Consider the following 21,148-nt stretch of genomic DNA (forward strand, 5'->3'; position numbering starts at 1 on the left):
AAATGCATGGCAGATGAAGTATGGGCCCCAAGTTTCTACACGCGGCAAAACAGGCGTCCCTCTGAGCTGGGCGGCGTTTTCGCACCGAAAACGGCTCCTGAAAAAAAACACGCTAATCTCGAGCGCTTTGCAGCTCGATGTCTGCTTGGCGCGGCGCACAGGGGGCGGAGCTTACCACTCATGCCGATTTTGTAAGTAGGAGGGGGCGGGTACAATTTAAATGAGTTTTTTTCGTGCCGGCAACCCTGCGCGTGCGCGTTGGAGCGTTCGCGCAGTCTGAAGTAAACATTGGCACTCGGCCATTTTAAAAAAAGTGTTGCAGAAAAAGTGAAAATTTGTTTATTGAACCCTTGCAAAGGCTTGTATTTTAATGTTCTTGATATTTCTGTGTGAGGGAGTGCATTCTGTAATTAAAGATAGACTGTGATAAACGGGACAAATGCACTTGTTTGAGACTATTCAAATTCTTTGTAGCTGTTCAATTTTTAACATTTTTTAATAAAACCACATTGCCCTTCCATGATCAGCACTGAGGCTTCTTGCAGCTTTCTCCCCCTGCCGTCGGTCGGGCCCGACGGCAAACGGCTGCCTCAAGTAATGAGGCTTCCTGCAGCCTTCTCACTGCCTCCCCCCCCCCTGCCGTCGGTCGGTCCCGACAGCAAACCGCTGCCTGAAAGGCCTGCCTGAAGCACTTTCACACAGGTAGGAACATGGTTTATTTAATCTTTTCTTTGCTTATAAATTTTTATTCAGGTTGGATTTATTTGTATAATATTTGTGTAAGTATAACTAAGAATTTATTGTAGAATTTAATGACTTCCCTTCCCCTCCACCTCGTTCCCGATGTCTAATTTGTAACCTGCGCCTGATTTTTGAATGTGTAGACAAGGTTTTTTCAAGCCTACAAAAATCTTCACTTGCTCCATTCTAAGTTAGTTTGGAGTACGTTTTCACTGTGGAAACTTTCAAATCAGGCGGCAGTGGCCGGACACGCCCCCTTTTGAAAAAAAAGTTCTGTTCAAAAGTGAAACTGTTCTACCTGACAAGAACTGCAGAAAACTTAAATGTGGAGAATTCCGATTTCTAAGATACTCCGTTCTCCACCAGTTGCTCCTAAAAATCAGGAGCAAATCATGTGGAAACTTGGGGCCTAAATGTGGATAAATGTGAGGTTATCCACTTTGGTGCTTAAAAACAGAGAGACAGACTTATCTGAATGGTGACAGATTAGGAAAAGGGGAGGTGCAACGAGACCTGGGTGCCATGGTACATCAGTCATTGAAGGTTGGCACGCAGGTACAGCAGGCGGTTAAGAAAGCAAATGGCATGTTGGCCTTCATAGTGAGGGGAATTTGAGTACAGGGGCAGGGAGGTGTTACTACAGTTGTGCAGGGCCTTGGTGAGGCCACACCTGGAGTATTGTGTACAGTTTTGGTCACCTAATCTGAGGAAGGACATTCTTGCTATTGAGTGAGTGCAGCGAAAGTTCACCAGACTGATTCCCGGGATAGCGGGACTGACATATCAAGACAGACTGGATCAACTGGGCTTGTATTCACTGGAGTTCAGAAGAATGAGAGGGGATCTCATAGAAGCGTTTAAAATTCTGACGGGTTTAGACAGGTTGGATGCAGGAAGAATGTTCACAATGTTGGGGACGTCCAGAACCAGTGGTCACAGTCTAAGGATAAGGGATAAGCCATTTAGGACCGAGATGAGGAGAAACTTCTTCACCCAGAGAGTGGTGAACCTGTGGAATTCTCTACCACAGAAAGTTGTTGAGGCCAATTCACTAAATATACTCAAAAAGGAGTTAGATGTAGTCCTTACTACTAGGGGATCAAGGGGTATGGCGGGAAAGCAGGAATGGGGTACTGAAGTTGCATGTTCAGCCATGATCTCATTGAATGGCGGTGCAGGCTCAAAGGGCCGAATGGCCTACTCCTGCACCTATTTTCGATGTTTCTATGTTTCTATTTCGGTCTTAAATTTATTCAATGTCCCAGCTTCCACAGCTCTCGGAGGCAGCGAATTCCACAGATTTACAACCCTCAAGAAATTTCTCCTCATCTGAGTTTTAAATGGGCGGTCCCTTATTCTAAGATCATGCCCTCTCATTTTAGTCTCCCCCATCAGTGGAAACATGCTCTCTGCATCCAGCTTGACAAGCCCCCTCATAATCTTATACGTTTTGATAAGATCACCTCTCATTCTTCTGAATTCCAGTGAGTAGAGGCCCAACCTACTCAACCTTTCCTCATAAGTCAACCTCCTCATCCCCGGAATCAACCTAGTGAACCTTCTCTGAACTGCCTCCAAAGCAAGTATATCCTTTCGTAAATATGGAAACCAAAACTGCATGCAGTATTCCAGGTGTGGCCTCACCAATACGTTATATAGCTGCAGCAAGACTTCCCTACTTTTATACTCCATTCACTTTGCAATAAAGGTCAAGATACCATTGACTTTCCTGATCACTTGCTGTACCTGAATACTATCCTTTTGTTTCATGCACAAGTACCCCCAGGTCCTGCTGTACTGCAGCACTTTGCAATCTTTCTCGATTTAAATAATAACTTGCTCTTTGATTTTTTTCTGCCAAAGTGCATGACCTCACATTTTCCAACATTATACTCCATCTGTCAAATTTTTGCCCACTCACTTAGCCTGTCTATGTCCTTTTGCAGATTTTCTGTGTCCTCCCCTCACAATGCTTTTCCTCCCATCTTTGTATCGTCAGTAAACTTGGCTACGTTACACTCAGTCCCTTCTTCCAAGTCGTTACTACAGATTGTAAATAGTTGGGGTCCCAGCACTGATCCCTGTGGCACCCCACTAGTTACTGATTGCCAACCAGAGAATGAACCATTTATCCCGAAAGTAAACTTGCGCAAAACATCAAAACAGATAGTAAAAGCTTTTACAGATATATAAAATGGAAAAGAGTGACTAGAATAAATGTTGGTCCCTTAGAAGATGAGAAGGGGGATTTAATAATGGGAAATGTGGAAATGGCTGAGACCTTAAACAATTATTTTGCTTCGGTCTTCACAGTGGAAGACACAAAAACCATGCCAGAAATTGCTGGTCACAGGAATGTGGGAAGGGAGGACCTCGAGACAATCACTAGGGGGGTAGTGCTGGACAGGCTAATGGGACTCAAGGTAGACAAGTCCCCTGGCCCTAATGAAATGCATCCCAAGGTATTAAAAGAGATGGCGGAAGTTATAGCAAATGCATTCGTTATAATCTACCAAAATTCTCTGGACTCTGGGGAGGTACCAGCGGATTGGAAAGCAGCTAATGTAACGCCTCTGTTTAAAAAAGGGAGCAGACAAAAGGCAGGTAAGTATAGGCCGGTTATTTTAACATCTGTAGTGGGGAAAATGCTTGAAGCTATCATTAAGGAAGAAATAGCAGGACATCTAGATAGGAATAATGCAATCAAGCAGATGCAACATGGATTCATGAAGGGGAAATCATGTTTAACTAATTTACTGGAATTCTTTTGAGGATATAACGAGCATGGTGGATAGAGGTGTACCGATGGATGTGGTGTATTTAGATTTCCAAAAGGCATTCGATAAGGTGCCACACAAATGGTTACTGCAGAAGATAAAAGTACGCAGAGTCAGAGGAAATGTATTAGCATGGATAGAGAATTGGCTGGCTAACAGAAAGCAGAGTGTCGGGATAAACGGGTCCTTTTCGGGTTGGAAATCGGTGGTTAGTGGTGTGCCACAGGGATCGGTGCTGGGACCACAACTGTTTACAGTATACATAGATGACCTGGAAGAGGGGACAGAGTGTAGTGTAATAAAATTTGCAGATGACACAGATTAGTGGGAAAGCAGGTTGTGTAGAGGACACAGAGGCTGCAAAGAGATTTAGATAGGTTAAACGAATGGGCTAAGGTTTGGCAAATGGAATACAATGTCGGAAAATGTGAGGTCATCCACCTTGAAAAAAAAACAGTAAAAGGGAATATTATTTGAATGGGCAGAAATTACAACATGCTGCGGTGCAGAGGGACCTGGGGGTCCTTGTGCATGAATCCCAAAAAGTTAGTTTGAGGATGCAGCAGGTAATCAGGAAGGCGAATGGAATGTTGGCCTTCATTGCGAGAGGGATGGAGTAGAAAAGCAGGGAGTTCTTGCTGCAACTGTACAGGGTATTGGTGAGGCCGCACCTGGAGTACTGCATGCAGTTTTGGTCACCTTATTTAAAGGAAGGATATACTAGCTTTGGAGGGGGTACAGAGACGATTCACTCGGCTGATTCCGGAGATGAGGGGGTTACCTTATGATGCTAGATTGAGTAGACTGGGTCTTTACTCATGGAGTTCAGAAGGATGAGGGGTGATCTTATAGAAACATTTAAGATAATGAAAGGGATAGACAAGATTGAGGCAGAGAGGCTGTTTCCACTGGTCGGGGAGACTAGAACTAGGGGGCACAGTCTCAAAATACGGGGAAGCCAATTTAAAACCGAGTTGAGAGGTAACAACTTCTTCCAGAGGGTTGTGAATCTGTGGAATTCTCTGCCCAAGGAAGCAGTTGAGGCTAGCTCATTGAATGTATTCAAATCACAGATAGATAGATTTTTAACCAAGTGAATTAAGGGTTATGGGGAGCGGGCGGATAAGTGGAGCTGAGTCCACGGCTGGATCAGCCATGATCTTGTTGAATGGGGGAGCAGGCTCGAGGGGCTAGATGGCCTACTCCTGTTCCTAATTCTTATGTTCTTATGACTCTGGTCTCTGTTAGTTAGCCAATCCTCTATCCATACTGATATTACCCCCAACCCTGAGAACTTTTATCTTGTGCAGTAACCTTTTATGTCGCACCTTGTCAAATGCCTTCTGGAAGTCCAAATGCACCACATCCATCGGTCCCCCTTTATCCTCCCTATTCGTTACATCCGCAAAGAATTCCAGCAAATTTATCAAACATGACTTCCCCTTCATAAATCCATGCCGACTCTGCCTGACCCAATTTTGCTTTTCCAAATGTCCTGCTACTGCTTCTTTAATAATGGACTTTTTAATAATGGACTTAATAATGAACATTTTCCCAACCACAGATGTTAGGCTAACTGGCCTATAGTTTCCTGCTTTTTGTCTGCCTCCTTTTTTTTTTAAAATAGGGGTGTTACATTTGCAGTTTTCCAATCTGCTGGGACCTCCCCAGAATCCAGGAAATTTTGGTAAATTATAACCAATGCATCCACAATCCCTGCTGCTACTTCTCTTAAGACCCTAGGATGCAAGTCATCAGGTCCAGGGGAAGAAGAAAGCTGCGGACTGCAGGAAGATATCAATGTACTGGGCACGTGGGCAGAACAGTGGCAAATGGAATTCAATCCGGAGAAGTGTGAGGTAATGCATGTGGGGAGGTTTAACAAAGCAAGGGAATATACATTTAATGGCAGGACGCTGAGAAGTGTAGAGGAACAAAGGACCTTGAGGTGCATGTCCACAGATCCCTGAAGGTAGCAGGCCAAGTAGATAAGGTGGTTAAGAAGGCATACAGAATACTTGCCTTTATTAGCTGAGGCATAGAATACAAGAGCAGGAAGGTTATGGTTGAACAGTATAAAACACTAATTAGGCCACAGCTAGAGTACTGTATGTAGTTCTGGTCACCGTATTACAGGAAAGATGTGATTGAACAAGAGGGGGGACAGAGGAGATTTATGAGGATGTTGCCTGGACTGGAGAATTTCAGCTAGGATTGGATAGGCTGGGGTTGTTTTAAAAACATAGAAGATAGGTACAGTAGGCCATTCGGCCCTTTGAGCCTGCACCACCATTCAATAAGATCATGGCTGATCATTCACCTCAGTACCCCATTCCTGCTTTCTCTCCATACCCCTTGATCCATTTAACCATAAGGGCCATATCTAGCTCCCTCTTGAATATATCCAATGAACTGGCATCAACAACTCTGTGGTAAGGAATTCCACAGATTAACAACTCTGAGTGAAGAAGTTTCTCCTCATCTCAGTCCTAAATGGCCTACCTCTTATCCTTAGACTATGTCCCCTGGTTTTGGACTTCCCCAACATCGGGAACATTCTTCCTGCATCTAACCTGTTCAGTCCCGTCAGAATTTTATGTTTCTATGGGATCCCCCCTCATCCTTCTAAACTCCAGTGAATATAGGCCCAAACGATCCAGTCTCTCTTCATATGTCAGTCCTGTCATCCTGAGAAATAAGTCTGGTGAACCTTCGCTGCACTCTCTCAAATAGCAAGAACGTCCTTCCTCAGATTAGGAGACCAAAATTGAACACAATATTCCAGGTGAGGCCTCACTAAGGCCCTGTACAACTGCAGTAAAACCTCCCCCTGCTCCTATACTCAAATCCCCTAGCTTGAAGGCCAACATACCATTTGGCTTCTTCACCACCTGTTGTACCTGCATGTCAACTTTCAATGACTGATGTACCATGACACCCAGGACTCGTAGCACCTCCCCTTTTTCTAATCTGCCACCAGATAATATTCTGCCTTCATGTTTTTGCCACCAAAGTGGATAACCTCACATTTATCCACAATATACTGCATCTGCCACGCGTTTGCCCACTCACCTAACCTGTCCAAGTCACCCTGCAGCCTTTTAGCGTCCTCCTCACAGCTCACAATGCCACCCAGCTTAATGATCTGCAAACTTGGAGATATTACACTCAATTCTCTCATCCAAATCATTAATGTATATTATAAATAGCAGAGGTCTTTGGAACAGAGGAGGCTGAGGGGAGACCTTACTGAGGTGAATAAAATTATGAGGGGATAGGAAGGACCTATTTCCCTTACCAGAGGGGTAAACAAATAGGGCTCATAGATTTTAATTAATTGGTAGGAGATTTAGAGGGGATTTCAGGGGAAATTATTTCACCCAGAGGGTGGTGATGGTATGGAATGCACTGCCTGAAAGGGTGATAGAGGCAGAAACACTCATAGCATTTAAAAAGTAATTGGATATGCACTTGAAGTGCCATAACCTACAAGGCTACCGACCAAGAGCTAGAACGTGGGATTGGGCTGGATAGCTCTGTCAGCTGGCATGGACACAATGGGCCGAAATGGCCCAATTCTGTGCTGTAAATTTCTATGATTCTATTCTCCCTGAAAAGACTTCAAAAGGACTGCATCTCAGTACTCAGTGTGTGGCTGCTGGTAACTGAGATAATCAGTTATAGTCAAGCTATAAACAATTGGGTGACTATTATGGTTAAAAAAAATTCAGGAAAGACACTAATCCCTACGCAAATGTTGCTCCCATTTACCCCACACTCCTAACTGTACTTACAGCGTGTCAATGGGCACCACTGATGCCAAGGTGCGACTGGCCCACCTCACCACAAAGTAGGAACACACGAGGAGAGATGTCCGAGGAATCAGATCTTGTTGGAAGTGCAAGAGGTATCCATTAGCTCCCAAATTCACCTGAGGAATAGCATTCAGGAAGAGGAACACGTTAGGATTGAACAAATCGTTCTCTGTGCGTGTGTTTGAGAAACTATTGAAGGAGGGGGCTTCGTATTTCCTAACTCCAGCAGGTTCAAATTGCTGAAAGCACCCAGAGTTCTCCCCGACTAGCCTCAAACTGTGTTGGTGTAATCTGCTCATCCACTGGGCGAGGAGGTTGCTTTAAAAGGAATGCCCCCATATCCCAACTTTGAATGTGCTGGATATGTGTAAATAATAGAAAATTGAAGCACCGCTGACTACAGTCACCCAGAGGGCAATAACCAAACACCTTGAAAATAGTCACTTTCGCAATGACAAATGCAACAGAGGTTAAATGCAAACTTATTTCTGCATCCAAGCATTAATAAATGGAGACAGAATATACCTCAAACCAAGGAGATAAGCTGAAACAAAATCACCACAGAATATACTCGCCAGCCAATAAGATAAACTGGAGACCTACCTCTAGCCACAGTAGCCAGCAGCCTGGAGGGGTAAGACCTGGGGAGGGTGTGTGACTGTCTAATGAGCCGTACAAAGATACTTACGTTGTCTCCTAGATGCAACATTAGTTGCTGCAGAATCAGCAGGTCACGACAGATGAGGAACCGAGTCATGGACATGTGGTATGCCGCCTGACACACAACATTAATGGCGACATTGCTGCCATAAAACTGGGCCATGCTCATCCGGATGTGCAGAGGTTGGACTGGAAAACAAGTTTCAAATTAATAAAAAAACACAAGATACTGGGCAGGCAGCACAGCCTGTTGTAATCGAATAGTGTCAATCGGACCACACAGATCTGGGTCCAGAGTTCCCTACCTCCTGTGTTAATAAATCGCAGCTATGCGGATGTGGGAAGACCCACACGCACTCATTAGCCCGGATAGGATCATGCACCTCCCAGTGGCCAATTCAGAACAGAGATCAAGGAGGCAGGGCATTGTCTATTTTGACTGGGGATGGAGTGTGGTGCAAGACCACCCAAGTAAGGGAAGGGAGAAAGATACTGTAAGCCCCACAACAGAAAACAAACGTGCAGTTTACTTCGTCAGCATCCTCATACAGCAAAGGCCGGCTTTCAGTCACTTGTACATTGAGGAGACCAAACGCAGGTTGGGAGTTTGCTTTGCAGAGCACCTCTATTCAGTCCGCAATGTGACCGAGCTCCTGGTCGCTTGTCATTTTAATTCTCCGGCCCACTCCACTCAATTTGGCCTCCTACACTGTTCCAATGACGCTCAAGGAACAGCACCTCATCTTTCGATTAGGCACTTTACAGACTTCCAGACTCAGGTCAACAATTTCTGATCATAACTACTACTCCCAATTTGCTGGAAATGATGCTGCTCGCCATTTTCAGCTCATCAAGACCCATCTTTTGTTTCTTTACTTGTCCCATTACCATGCTCATTGGCCTTGCACCATCACTCCTTTTGTCATTTAAGCTCTCCTGCCGACTGACCTCTCACAGACCTTCCCTTTTCGTTCTTTCCTGCCCTCTCCCACTCTTTCCCAGCCTCTGTACTTGCTTAAAACCTGTTACATCTTTAACTTTTCCCAGTTCTGATGAAAGGTTGTCCTGAAACATGAACAGTTTCTCTCTCCAGAGGATGCCTGACCTGCTAAGTATTTCCAGCATTTTCTGTCACCTTACTGTGATGGAGATGTAGACCAATGGAAAAGGCCCAGTTGACTTCAGAACCAGTCAGTCAGACACAACGCCACGATTATCCCAGTGCCCGGAGAAAGCCACGATTATCCCAGTGCCCGGAGAAAGCCACTCTAGTCTGCTCTCACCCTCCCTGGCAATGATGATAGCAGCAAAGGCCTTTGGGCAGACCGGTTTCTAAAGGCCCACCAGTTTGCAGCATCAGTGCCTGATGGAGCCCAACCTGATAACAGACCACACAGCAAGCCTGTGCAGCAACTTCATCCATACCCATTGGATTACTGGTTCAGTATCCCGTGGAGTACAATTCTATCAGGAAGACAGAGAGCCACTGCCAATCTCTATCCCACAGCAGTTATCATTGGGCATCACCCTAACCACACTCCATTCAAAGAAATACAACCCACGAATGCATGCAGTGAGTCCACAGTCGTTTATGAATAGCCACCGTTGGTTCTACAAATATTGTAGAGTTGGCCAAAAACAGATGAGAATGTGATGGGCAGTCCACATTTTCAGCTCCCCAGATTACTGCCCAGCCCTCACCCCAGGAGTCAGCCCATACCATTGCCTGTGTCCAGGTCACCCTCGAGGTCCATTTCCCGCAGCAACAGCTGGATTATGTGCCCTGGGTTACGGATATCCTGCAATTTACTTTGAAGCTCCATATGCGTCTCACTATGAAAAACAAGAGAGAAATAATTAAACTCATCTTTGGTTCTTGGAGGACCACTCCACAATCCAAGGGGAAAAGCTCAGACAGCAGAGTTGTCATCAATAGAACAAGATGTTGGAGCAGCCAGGGAATTCCACACTCTGAACCCCGTGTTCCTATCGAAGGAGCCCACAGCCCCCTGCAGTATATACCACCTTCAGCAAGCTTATATCAACAACACCTCCAAGCCCTGGGGCCTCGAACGCCGAGAAGGAAAGGAGCAACAAGACTGAGAATATCATCTCAAAGTGCCATGACACCAGTTCGTTCATTACCTCTGGGTGAGAATCCCGGAATTCTCTGCTCAGTACCACTGTGGGAGCATCATCACCGCAGGGACAGCAGTGGGTCGAGTAGACGATCCACCAGCTTATGGGAAAATAAGGGTGGGCAATGAATGCCTGGTCAGCATTGCCCACATCCCATGAATGGAGTAGCCGCCCCTCACCACAGTGCAATCACGTAATACCTCGTGTACTGTAACTGGCTCCTCTGCTCAATGAAATCAAAATGTTACCGAGCATTCTCATGGATAATACCCTCAGTTTAAATAACTTCCAAATTAATACAACAGAGTGGGACCTGGATCTGAAAAAAGATACATCAATGACTTTAGAAACATAGAAAATAGGTGCAGGAGTAGGCCATTTGGCCCTTCGAGCCTGCACCACCATTCAATAAGATCATGGCTGATCATTCCTTCAGTACCCCTTTCCTGCTTTCTCTCCATACCCCTTGATCCCTTTAGCCGCAAGGCCCATAACTAACTCCCTCTTAAATATATCCAATGAACTGGCATCAACAACTCTCTGCGGCAGGGAATTCAACAGGTTAACAACTCAGTGAAGAAGTTTCTCCTCATCTCAGTCCTAAATGGCCTGCCCCTTATCCGAAGACTGTGTCCCCTGGTTCTGGACTTCCCCAACATCAGGAACATTCTTCCTGCATCTAACCTGTCCAGTCCCGTCAGAATCTTATATGTTTCTATGAGATCCCCTCTCATCCTTTTAAACTCCAATGTATAAAGGCCCAGTTGATCCAGTCTCTTCTCCTATGTCAGTCCAGCCATCCTGGGAATCAGTCTGCTGAACCTTCGCTGCACTCCCTCAATAACAAGAATGTCCTTCCTCAGATTAGGAGACCAAAACTGAATACAATATTCCAGGTGGGGCCTCACCAAGGCCCTGTACAACTGCAGTAAGACTTCTTTGCTCCTATACTCAAATCCCCTTGCTATGAAGGTCAACATACCATTTTTGCCTTCTTCACCACCTGCTGTACCTGCATGCCAACTTTCAATGACTGATGAACCATGATACCCAGGTCTCGTTGCACCTCCCCTTTTCCTAATCTGCCGCCATTCAGATAATATTCAGCCTTTGCCGTTTTTCCCCCAAAGTGGATAGCCTCATTTATCCACATTATACTGCATCTGCCACGTATTTGCCCACTCGTCAAACCTGTCCAAGTCACCCTGCAGCCTCTTAGCGTCCTCCTCACAGCTCACACCGCCACCCAGCTTAGTGTCATCTGCAAAATTGGGGATATTGCACTCAATTCCATCATCTAAATCATTAATATATATTGTAAAGAGCTGGGGTCCCAGCACTGAGCCCTGCGGCACTCTACTAGTCACTGCTTGCCATTCTGAAAAGGACCCGTTTATCCCGACTCTCTGCTTCCTGTCTGCCAACCAGTTCTCTATCCACCCCAGTACATTACTCCCAATACCATATGCTTTGATTTTGCACACCAATCTCTTGTGTGGGACCTTGTCAAAAGCCTTTTGAAAGTCCAAATACACCACATCCACTGGTTCTCCCTTGTCCACTCTACTAGTTACATCCTCAAAAAATTCCAGAAGATTTGTCGAGCATGATTTCCCTTTTATAAATCCATGCTGACTTCGACCAATCCTATCACTGCTTTCCAAATGCGCTGCTATTTCATACTTAATGATTGATTCCAACATTTTCCCCACTACGATGTCAGGCTAACCGGTCTATAATTACCCGTTTTCTCTCGCTCTCCTTTTTTTTAAAAAAAAAGTGGTGTTACATTAGCAACCCTCCAGTCCATAGGAACTGATCCAGAGTCGATAGACTGTTGGAAAATTATCACCAATGCATCCACTATGTCTAGGGCCAATTCCTTAAGTACTCTGGGATGTAGACTATCAGGCCCCGTGGATTTATCGGCCTTCAATCCCGTCAATTTCCTGCCTAATAAGGATATCCTTCAGCTCCTCCTTCTTACTAGGCCCTGGGTCCTCTAGAACACCCGGAAGGTTATTTGTGTCTTCCTTTGTGAAGACAGAACCAACGTACTTGTTCAATTAGTCTGCCATTTCTTTGTTCCCCATTATAAATTCACCCGAATTCGACTGCAAGGGACCTATGTTTGTCTTCACTAATCTTTTCTCTTCACATATCTATAGAAGCTTTTGCAGTCAGTTTTCCAGCAAGCTTCCTCTCGTACTCTATTTTCCCCCTCTTAATTATTGTCGTCCTCTGCTGAATTCTAAATTTCTCCCAGTCCTCCGGTTTGCTGCTTTTTCTGGCTAATTTGTATGCCTCTTCCTTGGATTTAACACTATCCTTAATTTCCCTTGTTAGCCACGGTTGATCCACCTTCCCCGTTTTATTTTTACTCCAGACAGGGATGTACAATTGTTGAAGTTCGCCCATATGATCTTTAAAGGTTTGCCATTGCCTGTCCACTGTCAACCCTTTAAGTATCATTTGCCTGTCTAATCTAGCCAATTCACACCTCATACCGTCAAAGTCACCTATCCTTAAGTTCAGGATCCTAGTTTCTGAATTAACTTTGCTACCATCCATCTTAATAAAGAATTCTACCATATTATGGTCACTCATCCCCAAGGGGCCTCGCACAACAAGATTGCTAATTAAGTCCCTTCTCATTACACATCACCCAGTCTAGGATGGCCAGCTCTCTGGTTGGTTCCTCGACATATTGGTCTAGAAAAACATCCCTAATACAATCCTGGAAATCCTCCTCCACTGCATTGCTACCAGTTTGGTTAGCCCAATCAATATGTAGATTAAAGTCGCCCATGATTACTGCTGTACCTTTATTGCACACATCCCTTATTTCTTGTTTGATGCTGTCCCCAACCTCACTACTACTATTTGGTGACCTGTACACAGCTCCCACTAGCATTTTCTGTCCTTTGATATTCCGTAGCTCCACCCATACCGATTCCACATCATGCAAGCCAATGTCCTTCCTTACAATTGCATTAATTTCCTCTTTAACCAGCAACGCCACCCCACCTCCTTTTCCTTTTTGTCTATCCTTCCTAAATACTGAATACCCATGGATGTTGAGTTCCCAGCCTTGGTCACCCTGGAGCCATGTCTCCATGATGCCAATCACATCGTATCCGTTAACTGCTATCTGCGCAGTTAATTCGTCCAACTTATTCCGAATACTCCTCGCATTGAGGCACAGAGCCTTCAGGCTTGTCTTTTTAAACAAACTTTGACCCTTTAGAATTTTGCTGTAAAGTTTTGTTTTTTGCCTTGGGTTTCTCTGCCCTCCACTTTTACTAGTCTCCTTTCTATCTTTTGCTTCTGTCTCCATTTTATTTCCCTGTGTCTCCCTGCATAGGTTCCCATCCCCCTGCCATATTAGTTTAACTCCTCCCAAACAGCACTAGCAAACACTCCCTCCAGGACATTGGTTCCGGTCCTGCCCAGGTGCAGACCGTCCGGTTTGTACTGGTCCCACCTCCCTCAGAACCAGTTCCAATGCCCCAGGAATTTGAATCCCTACCTGCTGCACCACTGCTCAAGCCACGTATTCATCTGAGCTACTCTGATTAGCACGTGGCACTGGTAGCAATCCTGAGATTACTACTTTTGAGGTCCTACTTTTTAAAATTTAACTCCTAGCTCCCTAAATTCATCTCGTAGGACCTCATCCCGTTTTTTTTACCTATATCGTTGGTACCTATATGTACCACGACAATTGGCTGTTCACCCTTTGTTTTTAGAATGTCCTGCACCCGCTCAGAGACATCCTTGACCCTTGCACCAGGGAGGCAACATACCATCCTGGAATCTCGGTTGCGGCCACAGAAACGTCTATCTATTCCCCTTACAATTGAATACCCCATCACTATCCCACTCTTTTTCCTGCCCTCCTGTGCAGCAGAGCCACCCACGGTGCCATGGACTTGGCTGCTGCTGCTCTCCCCTGATGAGTCATCCCCTTCAACAGTACCCAAAGCGGTGTATCGTTTTTGTAGGGGGATGACCGCAGGGGGCCCCTGCACTACCTCCTTCCAGTGCTCTTCCTGTTGGTCTTCCATTCCCTATCTGGCGGTGTACCCTTTTCCTGCGGTAAGACCATCTTGCTAAACGTGCTATTCACGTCATTCTCAGCATTGTGGATGCTGCAGAGTGAATCCACCCGCAGCTCCAGTGCCGCAATGCGGTCTGTTAGGATCTGCAGGCGGATACACTTCCCACACACAGTCGTCAGGGACACCGGAAGCGTCCTGACTTCCCACATAGTACAGGAGGAGCATTCTTTGAGGATATAACGAGCATGGTGGATAGAGATGTACCGATGGATGTGGTGTATTTAGATTTCCAAAAGGCATTCGATAAGGTGTCACACAAAAGGTTACTGCAGAAGATAAAGGTACGCGGAGTCAGAGGAAATGTATTAGCATGGATAGAGAATTGGCTGGCTAACAGAAAGCAGAGAATCGGGATAAATGGGTCCTTTTCGGGTTGGAAATCGGTGGTTAGTGATGTGCCACAGAGATCGGTGCTGGGACCACAACTGTTTACAATATACATAGATGACCTGGAAGAGGGGACAGAGTGTAGTGTAACAAAATTTGCAGATGACACAAAGATTAGTGGGAAAGTGGGTTGTGTAGAGGACAGAGAGGCTGCAAAGAGAATTAGATAGGTTAAGCGAATGGACTAAGGTTTGGCAAATGGAATACAATGTTGGAAAATGTGAGGTCATGCACCTTGGAAAAAAAACAGTAAAAGGGATTATTATTTGAATGGGAGAAATTACAACATGCTATGGTGCAGAGGGACCTGGGGGTCCTTGTGCATGAATCCCAAAAAGTTAGTTTGCAGTGCAGCAGGTAATCAGGAAGGCGAATGGAATGTTGGCCTTCATTGCGAGAGGGATGGAGTACAAAAGCAGGGAGGTCCTTCTGCAACTGTACAGGGTATTGGTGAGGCCGCACCTGGAGTACTGCGTGCAGTTTTGGTCACTTTACTTAAGGAAGGATATACTAGCTTTGGAGGGGGTACAGAGACGATTGACTAGGCTGATTTCAGAGATGAGGGGGTTACCTTATGATGATAGATTGAGTAGATTTATTCGTTGGAATTCAGAAGGATGAGGGGTGATCTTATAGAAACATTTAAAATAATGAAAGGGATAGACAAGAGAAGCAGAGAGGTTGTTTCCACTGGTCGGGGAGACGAGAACTAGGGGGCACAGCCTCAAAATACGGGGGAGCCAATTTAAAACCGAGTTGAGAAGGAATTTCTTCTCCCAGAGGGTTGTGAATCTGTGGAATTCTCTGCCCAAGGAAGCAGTTGAGGCTAGCTCAATGAATATATTCAAATCACAGCTAGATAGATTTTTAACCAATAAGGGAATTAAGGGTTACGTGGAGCGAGCAGGTAAGTGGAGCTGAGTCCACGGCCAGATCAGCCATGATCTTGAGTGGCGGAGCAGGCTCGAGGGCCTACTCCTGTTCCTAATTCTTATGTTCTTATATAACACGTGTCTGAAGCTCTCCTGCCATGACTTAACCTTAGATAAACTTAATTTGGCAATAATGCTAAAGGTTACTTACTGATAAAGAAAAAGAAAAACTACTTCCCAATCACTTACCCCCTTGACTGTGACGTCACCTTTCGATTTCTTTCTACTTCTTTTTTGCCTCCCTGCTGCAGCTGCACCGGCTGGGCCTTTCCGACGCACCTCGCTGGTCCCCGAACTGCTGGGCCTTTTATAGGTTGCTGCCGTACTTCGCTGGTCCCCGAACTGCTGGGCCTTTTATAGGCTGCTGCCGTACCTCGCTAGTCCCCGAACTGCTGGGCCTTTTATAGGTTGCTGCCGCACCTCGCTAGTCCCCGAACTGCTGGGCCTTTTATAGGTTGCTGCCGCACCTCGCTGGTCCCCGAACTGCTGGGCCTTTTATAGGTTGCTGCCGCACCTCGCTGGTCCCCGAACTGCTGGGCCTTTTATAGGTTGCTGCCGCACCTCGCTGGTCCCCGAACTGCTGGGCCTTTTATAGGTTGCTGCCGCACCTCGCTGGTCCCCGAACTGCTGGGCCTTTTATAGGTTGCTGCCGCACCTCGCTGGTCCCCGAACTGCTGGGCCTTTTATAGGTTGCTGCCGTACCTCGCTGGTCCCCGAACTGCTGGGCCTTTTATAGGCCGCTGCCGCTCCGACTCCCGCCTCTCCGACGCACCGAACAGAAGCATTCCTCAAAGGCTGCAAGTCAGGTTAGCCCCTGGAGCAGGGGCACACGCACTTGGCACACAGGGGAGATGGATGGTAATTAGACACTCGAGCCGCTGCTCCGGTTTTTCCTGTCAGGTGTCATACTTGCGTCGCAGTTTGTGTTGACCGAGGCCTGGACACATGGCTGGATAGGTGTGGAGAATGCTTCTATTTGAAGAATGAAGACCCAGTGAAGGCAGGAGGATTGCTCCTCGCAGCAGGCCTGTGTTGGGAGCCAATCGAGAGATGCCCATGGGATGGCCTATCCAATGTCTGCAGGGTGATAATGAAAGGACACAGCCAACCACCGTCATTTCTTATGGTGCATGTACCCAAGTCAACAGCTGTTGACACTGGTAGATCTGGGCCACACTTAACAAGATGGCAGGACCCTGCACAAAATCAACACTCCAACCTCTGTCCCAACCCCCATTGTCTCCTCGGACCGCCCCTCTCCTCATTTCCCTCCAGAATATCCGCTCCGTGTGAACAAGGCCACGGCCATCCACCACCTTATTGTGGACGGCTGCACTAATATTGTGGCTTTGGCTGAAACTTGGCAGCTTCCCCACCTGGCTATACTTTCTACAAGTTCGTACTGGAGTGGGAAGTGTGGGTGCTCCGAGAGCTTTGTTCAGTGTTCGGAAGATGCACAATTCCCAAACTGAGCAGACTAAAAGAGTTGTGTGGGCTTTGGCAACAGTACTGCTCACTGCCAAATAATCTACCGACGCGCAAAGACGCCCACGTGAACAATCCTGGAGGGTGGCTAGCCCATCAAGGTACCAACACCTTCCAATGTGCAGGGGAGAAATGAGGTTAGCAAAGAAATTCTAACCACCACCACAACCGACAATGACTAACTTAGAGCCAGGCACCATCAGCAACACCTTTTTATTCAAATGGTGTCTTTTGTCCCAGTAAAGAGTGGGATTCAATGACTCCCACAACACGGCACCACCACTTAGCGTTACTCACGTGTCTCTGGCCAGAAGATGCTCCAGGATCTGCTCAGCAGCCTTTTCTGGGGGTTGCAGGTGGCTAACTGCCGTTTCCATCAACGACGCCATTTCCAGAGAGATGGAGTCTCCCACAAGCCGGAGACATTGCACTAATCGAAATAGGTCCCTTGCTACATCTGGATCTAAGGGAGCAGAAACGGAGTCCTTTACACATCACACAGACAGCAGCCCTCACTACGACCACCATGACATGTGCAAGAGGCCCAGACACCTGTGTGAAAGTGAATGCAAGACCTCAAAACCAACAGGTGACAATGCATTTGTCTAAAAACAAACAAAACCAGTTACTGCTCAGAATTCTCAAAAATAGAGAGAGATTGAGATTCAGCACGGACGAGGAGTGTGAAGGAATGCAGCTGTCCCACATTGCGTTCACAAGTGATCATCAACCTGGGATTGAGGGCCACGAGGGGGCTCCTTGTACACTGCCTAATTGGGGCTGGCACCTCTGGATGGTCACACAATGTGGCAGACCTTGCTCAATCCACAACGGTGTCCGCTGGATGCTTTTCCAGTTCTGACGAAGGGTCGTCAACTTGTAGTTAACTCACTTTCTCTCCCTACAGATGCTGCCCGACTTGCTGAGTGTTTCCAGCATTGTGTGTTTTTATTTCAGATGTCCAGCAGCTGCAGTTTTTTTGTTTGCATGTTGTGACGTTTCTCTGGAGCCCTACGCACCCCGAAAAGCCGAGTCCCCTTGCGGTGCACTGATATTTTCAGGGCGAGTAGACCTCCTGAAATACTTCTATTGTGCGGATTGAAGGTGGTCTGCGGCATAGCGTTCCTGTACATCAATCTGTAGGTGCCAGTAACTGCTGACAGCAGGACCAGTCTGAATTGGGCACAATACAAGAGGCCTATTTGTGGTCTTTACATCTGATGCCAGACACCAAGTGATAAGGTCACCTAGTTTACCCAGGTTGGGGAAATGTCTCAAGAAGCGCACTCTAATGGCATGAAGTGCTATGAAAGCCATGTCTGCACGCTGACTCTCTGGGTTAGTGAATCACCGAGTCATAGAAAATAGGAGCAGTAGTTGGCCATTCAGCCCTTGAATATGATCCTGGCTGATCCTCTCTCTCAACACCATATTCACGCTTTTTCCCCATACCCCTTGATGTCTTTTGTGTCTAGAAATCTATCTCCCTCTTAAATATATTCAATGACTTGGCCTCCACAAGCCTTCTGTGGTAGAGAATTCCACAGGTTCACCACCCTCTGAGTGAAAACATTTCTCTTCACCTCGGTCCCAAAGTTCCCACCCTGTATCCTGAGACTGTGACCCTTGTTCTGGACTTCCCAGCCAGGGGAAACATACAGACCAACAAGGGCCCATGATCATTCCCTGCTCCGTGTTGTTTTCTCCTCTCAGCCAAGTTGACTAATGACAGCAATAGAAAAAGTGATTTCACTGAAACGTGCCAAAAAGATAGCAGAGTATCGCTTCAGCTTGAACCAGACACGTGTCTCCTGGGTGTAGCAGGATCCCCGGTGACGGAGGCCTTTACTGCACTCTTCGCATCTTCTCCTCTGCCCTCAGAATAGCTGTCTCCAGTCACTCACAATTCTACACCCTATCTCCACTGCACAGTTTATAGCCTCGTATGTGTTGCAGCTTTCCAGTTATAATCCCAGAGATGTTAACGGTTTATTTCAGATAAAACAAAGGCAATCGCCCTGCATGAGATAAGAACAGTGAACTTCCGAATCAGTGCCTGGAATTCAAATGGCTGGATCAGAGAGTGACAACAAGGCTCAGCACAAAGTGAGGGCGAGCCCAGAATTAGCCACTTCTGCATCAACTGAGGGGACAAGGAAACAGGAACTCTGCAGATCCCAGAACTACACCAATTATTCTTCAATAAGACCCCTTCGACCTGTAGTTAACTCACCATCTGTGAGGGAACACTCATCTTCTAGAAACAGACACTCATCGGAGGACATATAGAGGTGGTCTATGGTGATGCAGGGAAACAAGACAGACATAAATCCCTGCAAGGAAACAAACCAACAGTCATAATGTTTACAATGCCCGGTCTAGAGTATTCAGCTCACCCTCACCTATTGTTTTCACTGGGTTGCTCACGTTGCAGTTTAAAAAAGCCATGATTATTTATGCGCTGCTAGGATTGTCACACAAGGGGTTAAATCGGTGTCAACCAGGGTTTTTCAAAAAGGGAGGGAGGATCAGGGGTTTTTAGGAAGGGCTCAATAGATCTGCAATGTCACTACCTACCCCCTCAGGGGCTTCAGATGTGAATAATGGGAAACCCAGGTTCAGTGAGCTGCAATGGTCAGAATTATTGAAGAGCAGTTTAAGCCATCGACAAAGATTGGCTATTCAGTGGTATTGAATGCAAACACGCTGGGTTATTTCAATCAGAAGGGGTATAGCGTCTTCCCACAGTTCTGAAGAGAAGTTCCAAACAGGAGCCCTCGGTGACTGATTACTCGTGGGCAGATCCTGGACTCACTGCCTCCTGGGAGCAGTGCTGAGAGGGGCTCAGGGTAGTTTAGCATCTCTGGCACAGTTGTCAGAGGTTTCGCAACAAGAAAATGGCCATCTATGTTTTAAAGTCTGCAGCAGCTGAGGGTTAAGCCGGAGAAGGTAGTCCTCTGCTTTACAACACATACTGACCGAAAGCAAGCGGTATATTGGTTTCGGCAACCAGAGGAGAGCAGGAGAACACACATTGTATCAAACTGTACACTGCTCATTAATAATCAATTAAAGACTTGCATTTATATAGTGCCTTCGACAACCTCAGCCTAAGAAGTGCAGTCACTTTTGTAATGTAGGAAACACGGCCGCCAATTTGCGCAGAGCAAGGTCCCATAAACAACAACCTGATAATGACCAGATAATCTGTTTTAGCAATGTTAGTGGAGGAATAACATTGATCAGGACATCTTTGAGAATTCCCTGCTCTTCTTCAAAATATGCCCCGAGATCTTGTACATCCACCCAAGAAGGCAGACGTGGCCCCAGTTTAATGTCTCATCCGAAAGACAGCACCTCAGGCAGTGCAGCGCTCCCTCAGCACTGCACCGGATTGTCAAGTCACTGAAATGGGACTTGAACCCACAACCTCCTGACTCCGAGGTGAGGGTGCTACCCATCAGCCACGGCTAACAGTGAATCAGTACATGGTTTAAAACCTGCCCCTCGACTATATAGGCAGCTTATTCAGTCAGTTTTGTGTACAGAATCATCTTTGGGTGGGAGGGCTGTTGTTAACGGCATCATTATTAAGGGGCCTCTCACACCGGAGGTGGGGAGAGAAATCAGTGCATCGATGAGAAATCCAACTCCCGATTGAACTGGCCGACACCCAGCCCTCACCTTTTTCAGCAGGCACACCATGTTTGTGCGTACATCGATGAGCAATGCCAGGGGTCGTGCCAAGGCCTCTTGGTATTGCAGGCAGCAAGCGTAGAACTTGGACCAGAATTCCACTTGCAGCTGACGGTACACCTCCTGGGAGAACTCGTACTCCGTCACACTGTTTTGAATCTGAACACAACAAGACCAAAAATTAGAACAGACAACACTCACCCCGGACCTCAAAAGGGGCAGTCGGGTAAACGAGGCCAATCCAAATCAACACAATTGCGATATTCAGTTTAAAAAGTCTTCCCACTTCTAATTAATTAATTTCCCATGCTCGGAAAATAACCAACACTTTCTGAATGTGCACAAATGCAGAGAGAGAAGACCATCTACCTCCAAACTCATTGTGCAAACAATGA

General features: G+C 46.3%; 1 protein-coding gene across 3 annotated transcripts in view; it reads right to left on the bottom strand.

The window, feature by feature from the left end:
• nup160 (nucleoporin 160) overlaps nt 1-21,148 on the bottom strand; it is a 112,293-nt gene that overhangs the window by 68,056 nt on the left and 23,089 nt on the right. For all 3 annotated transcript variants that reach the window (XM_070871579.1, XM_070871580.1, XM_070871582.1), the window contains exons 13-18: nt 20,742-20,912; nt 19,291-19,390; nt 17,355-17,520; nt 9,714-9,826; nt 8,022-8,182; nt 7,313-7,449 (exon numbers count right to left, since the gene is read on the bottom strand). In XM_070871579.1, the coding sequence (XP_070727680.1) occupies nt 7,313-7,449; nt 8,022-8,182; nt 9,714-9,826; nt 17,355-17,520; nt 19,291-19,390; nt 20,742-20,912 (848 nt within the window). The remainder of the gene's footprint in view (nt 1-7,312; nt 7,450-8,021; nt 8,183-9,713; nt 9,827-17,354; nt 17,521-19,290; nt 19,391-20,741; nt 20,913-21,148) is intronic.

Source organism: Pristiophorus japonicus, unplaced genomic scaffold, assembly GCF_044704955.1.
Source record: "Pristiophorus japonicus isolate sPriJap1 unplaced genomic scaffold, sPriJap1.hap1 HAP1_SCAFFOLD_266, whole genome shotgun sequence".
Taxonomy (NCBI): Eukaryota; Metazoa; Chordata; class Chondrichthyes; family Pristiophoridae; genus Pristiophorus; species Pristiophorus japonicus.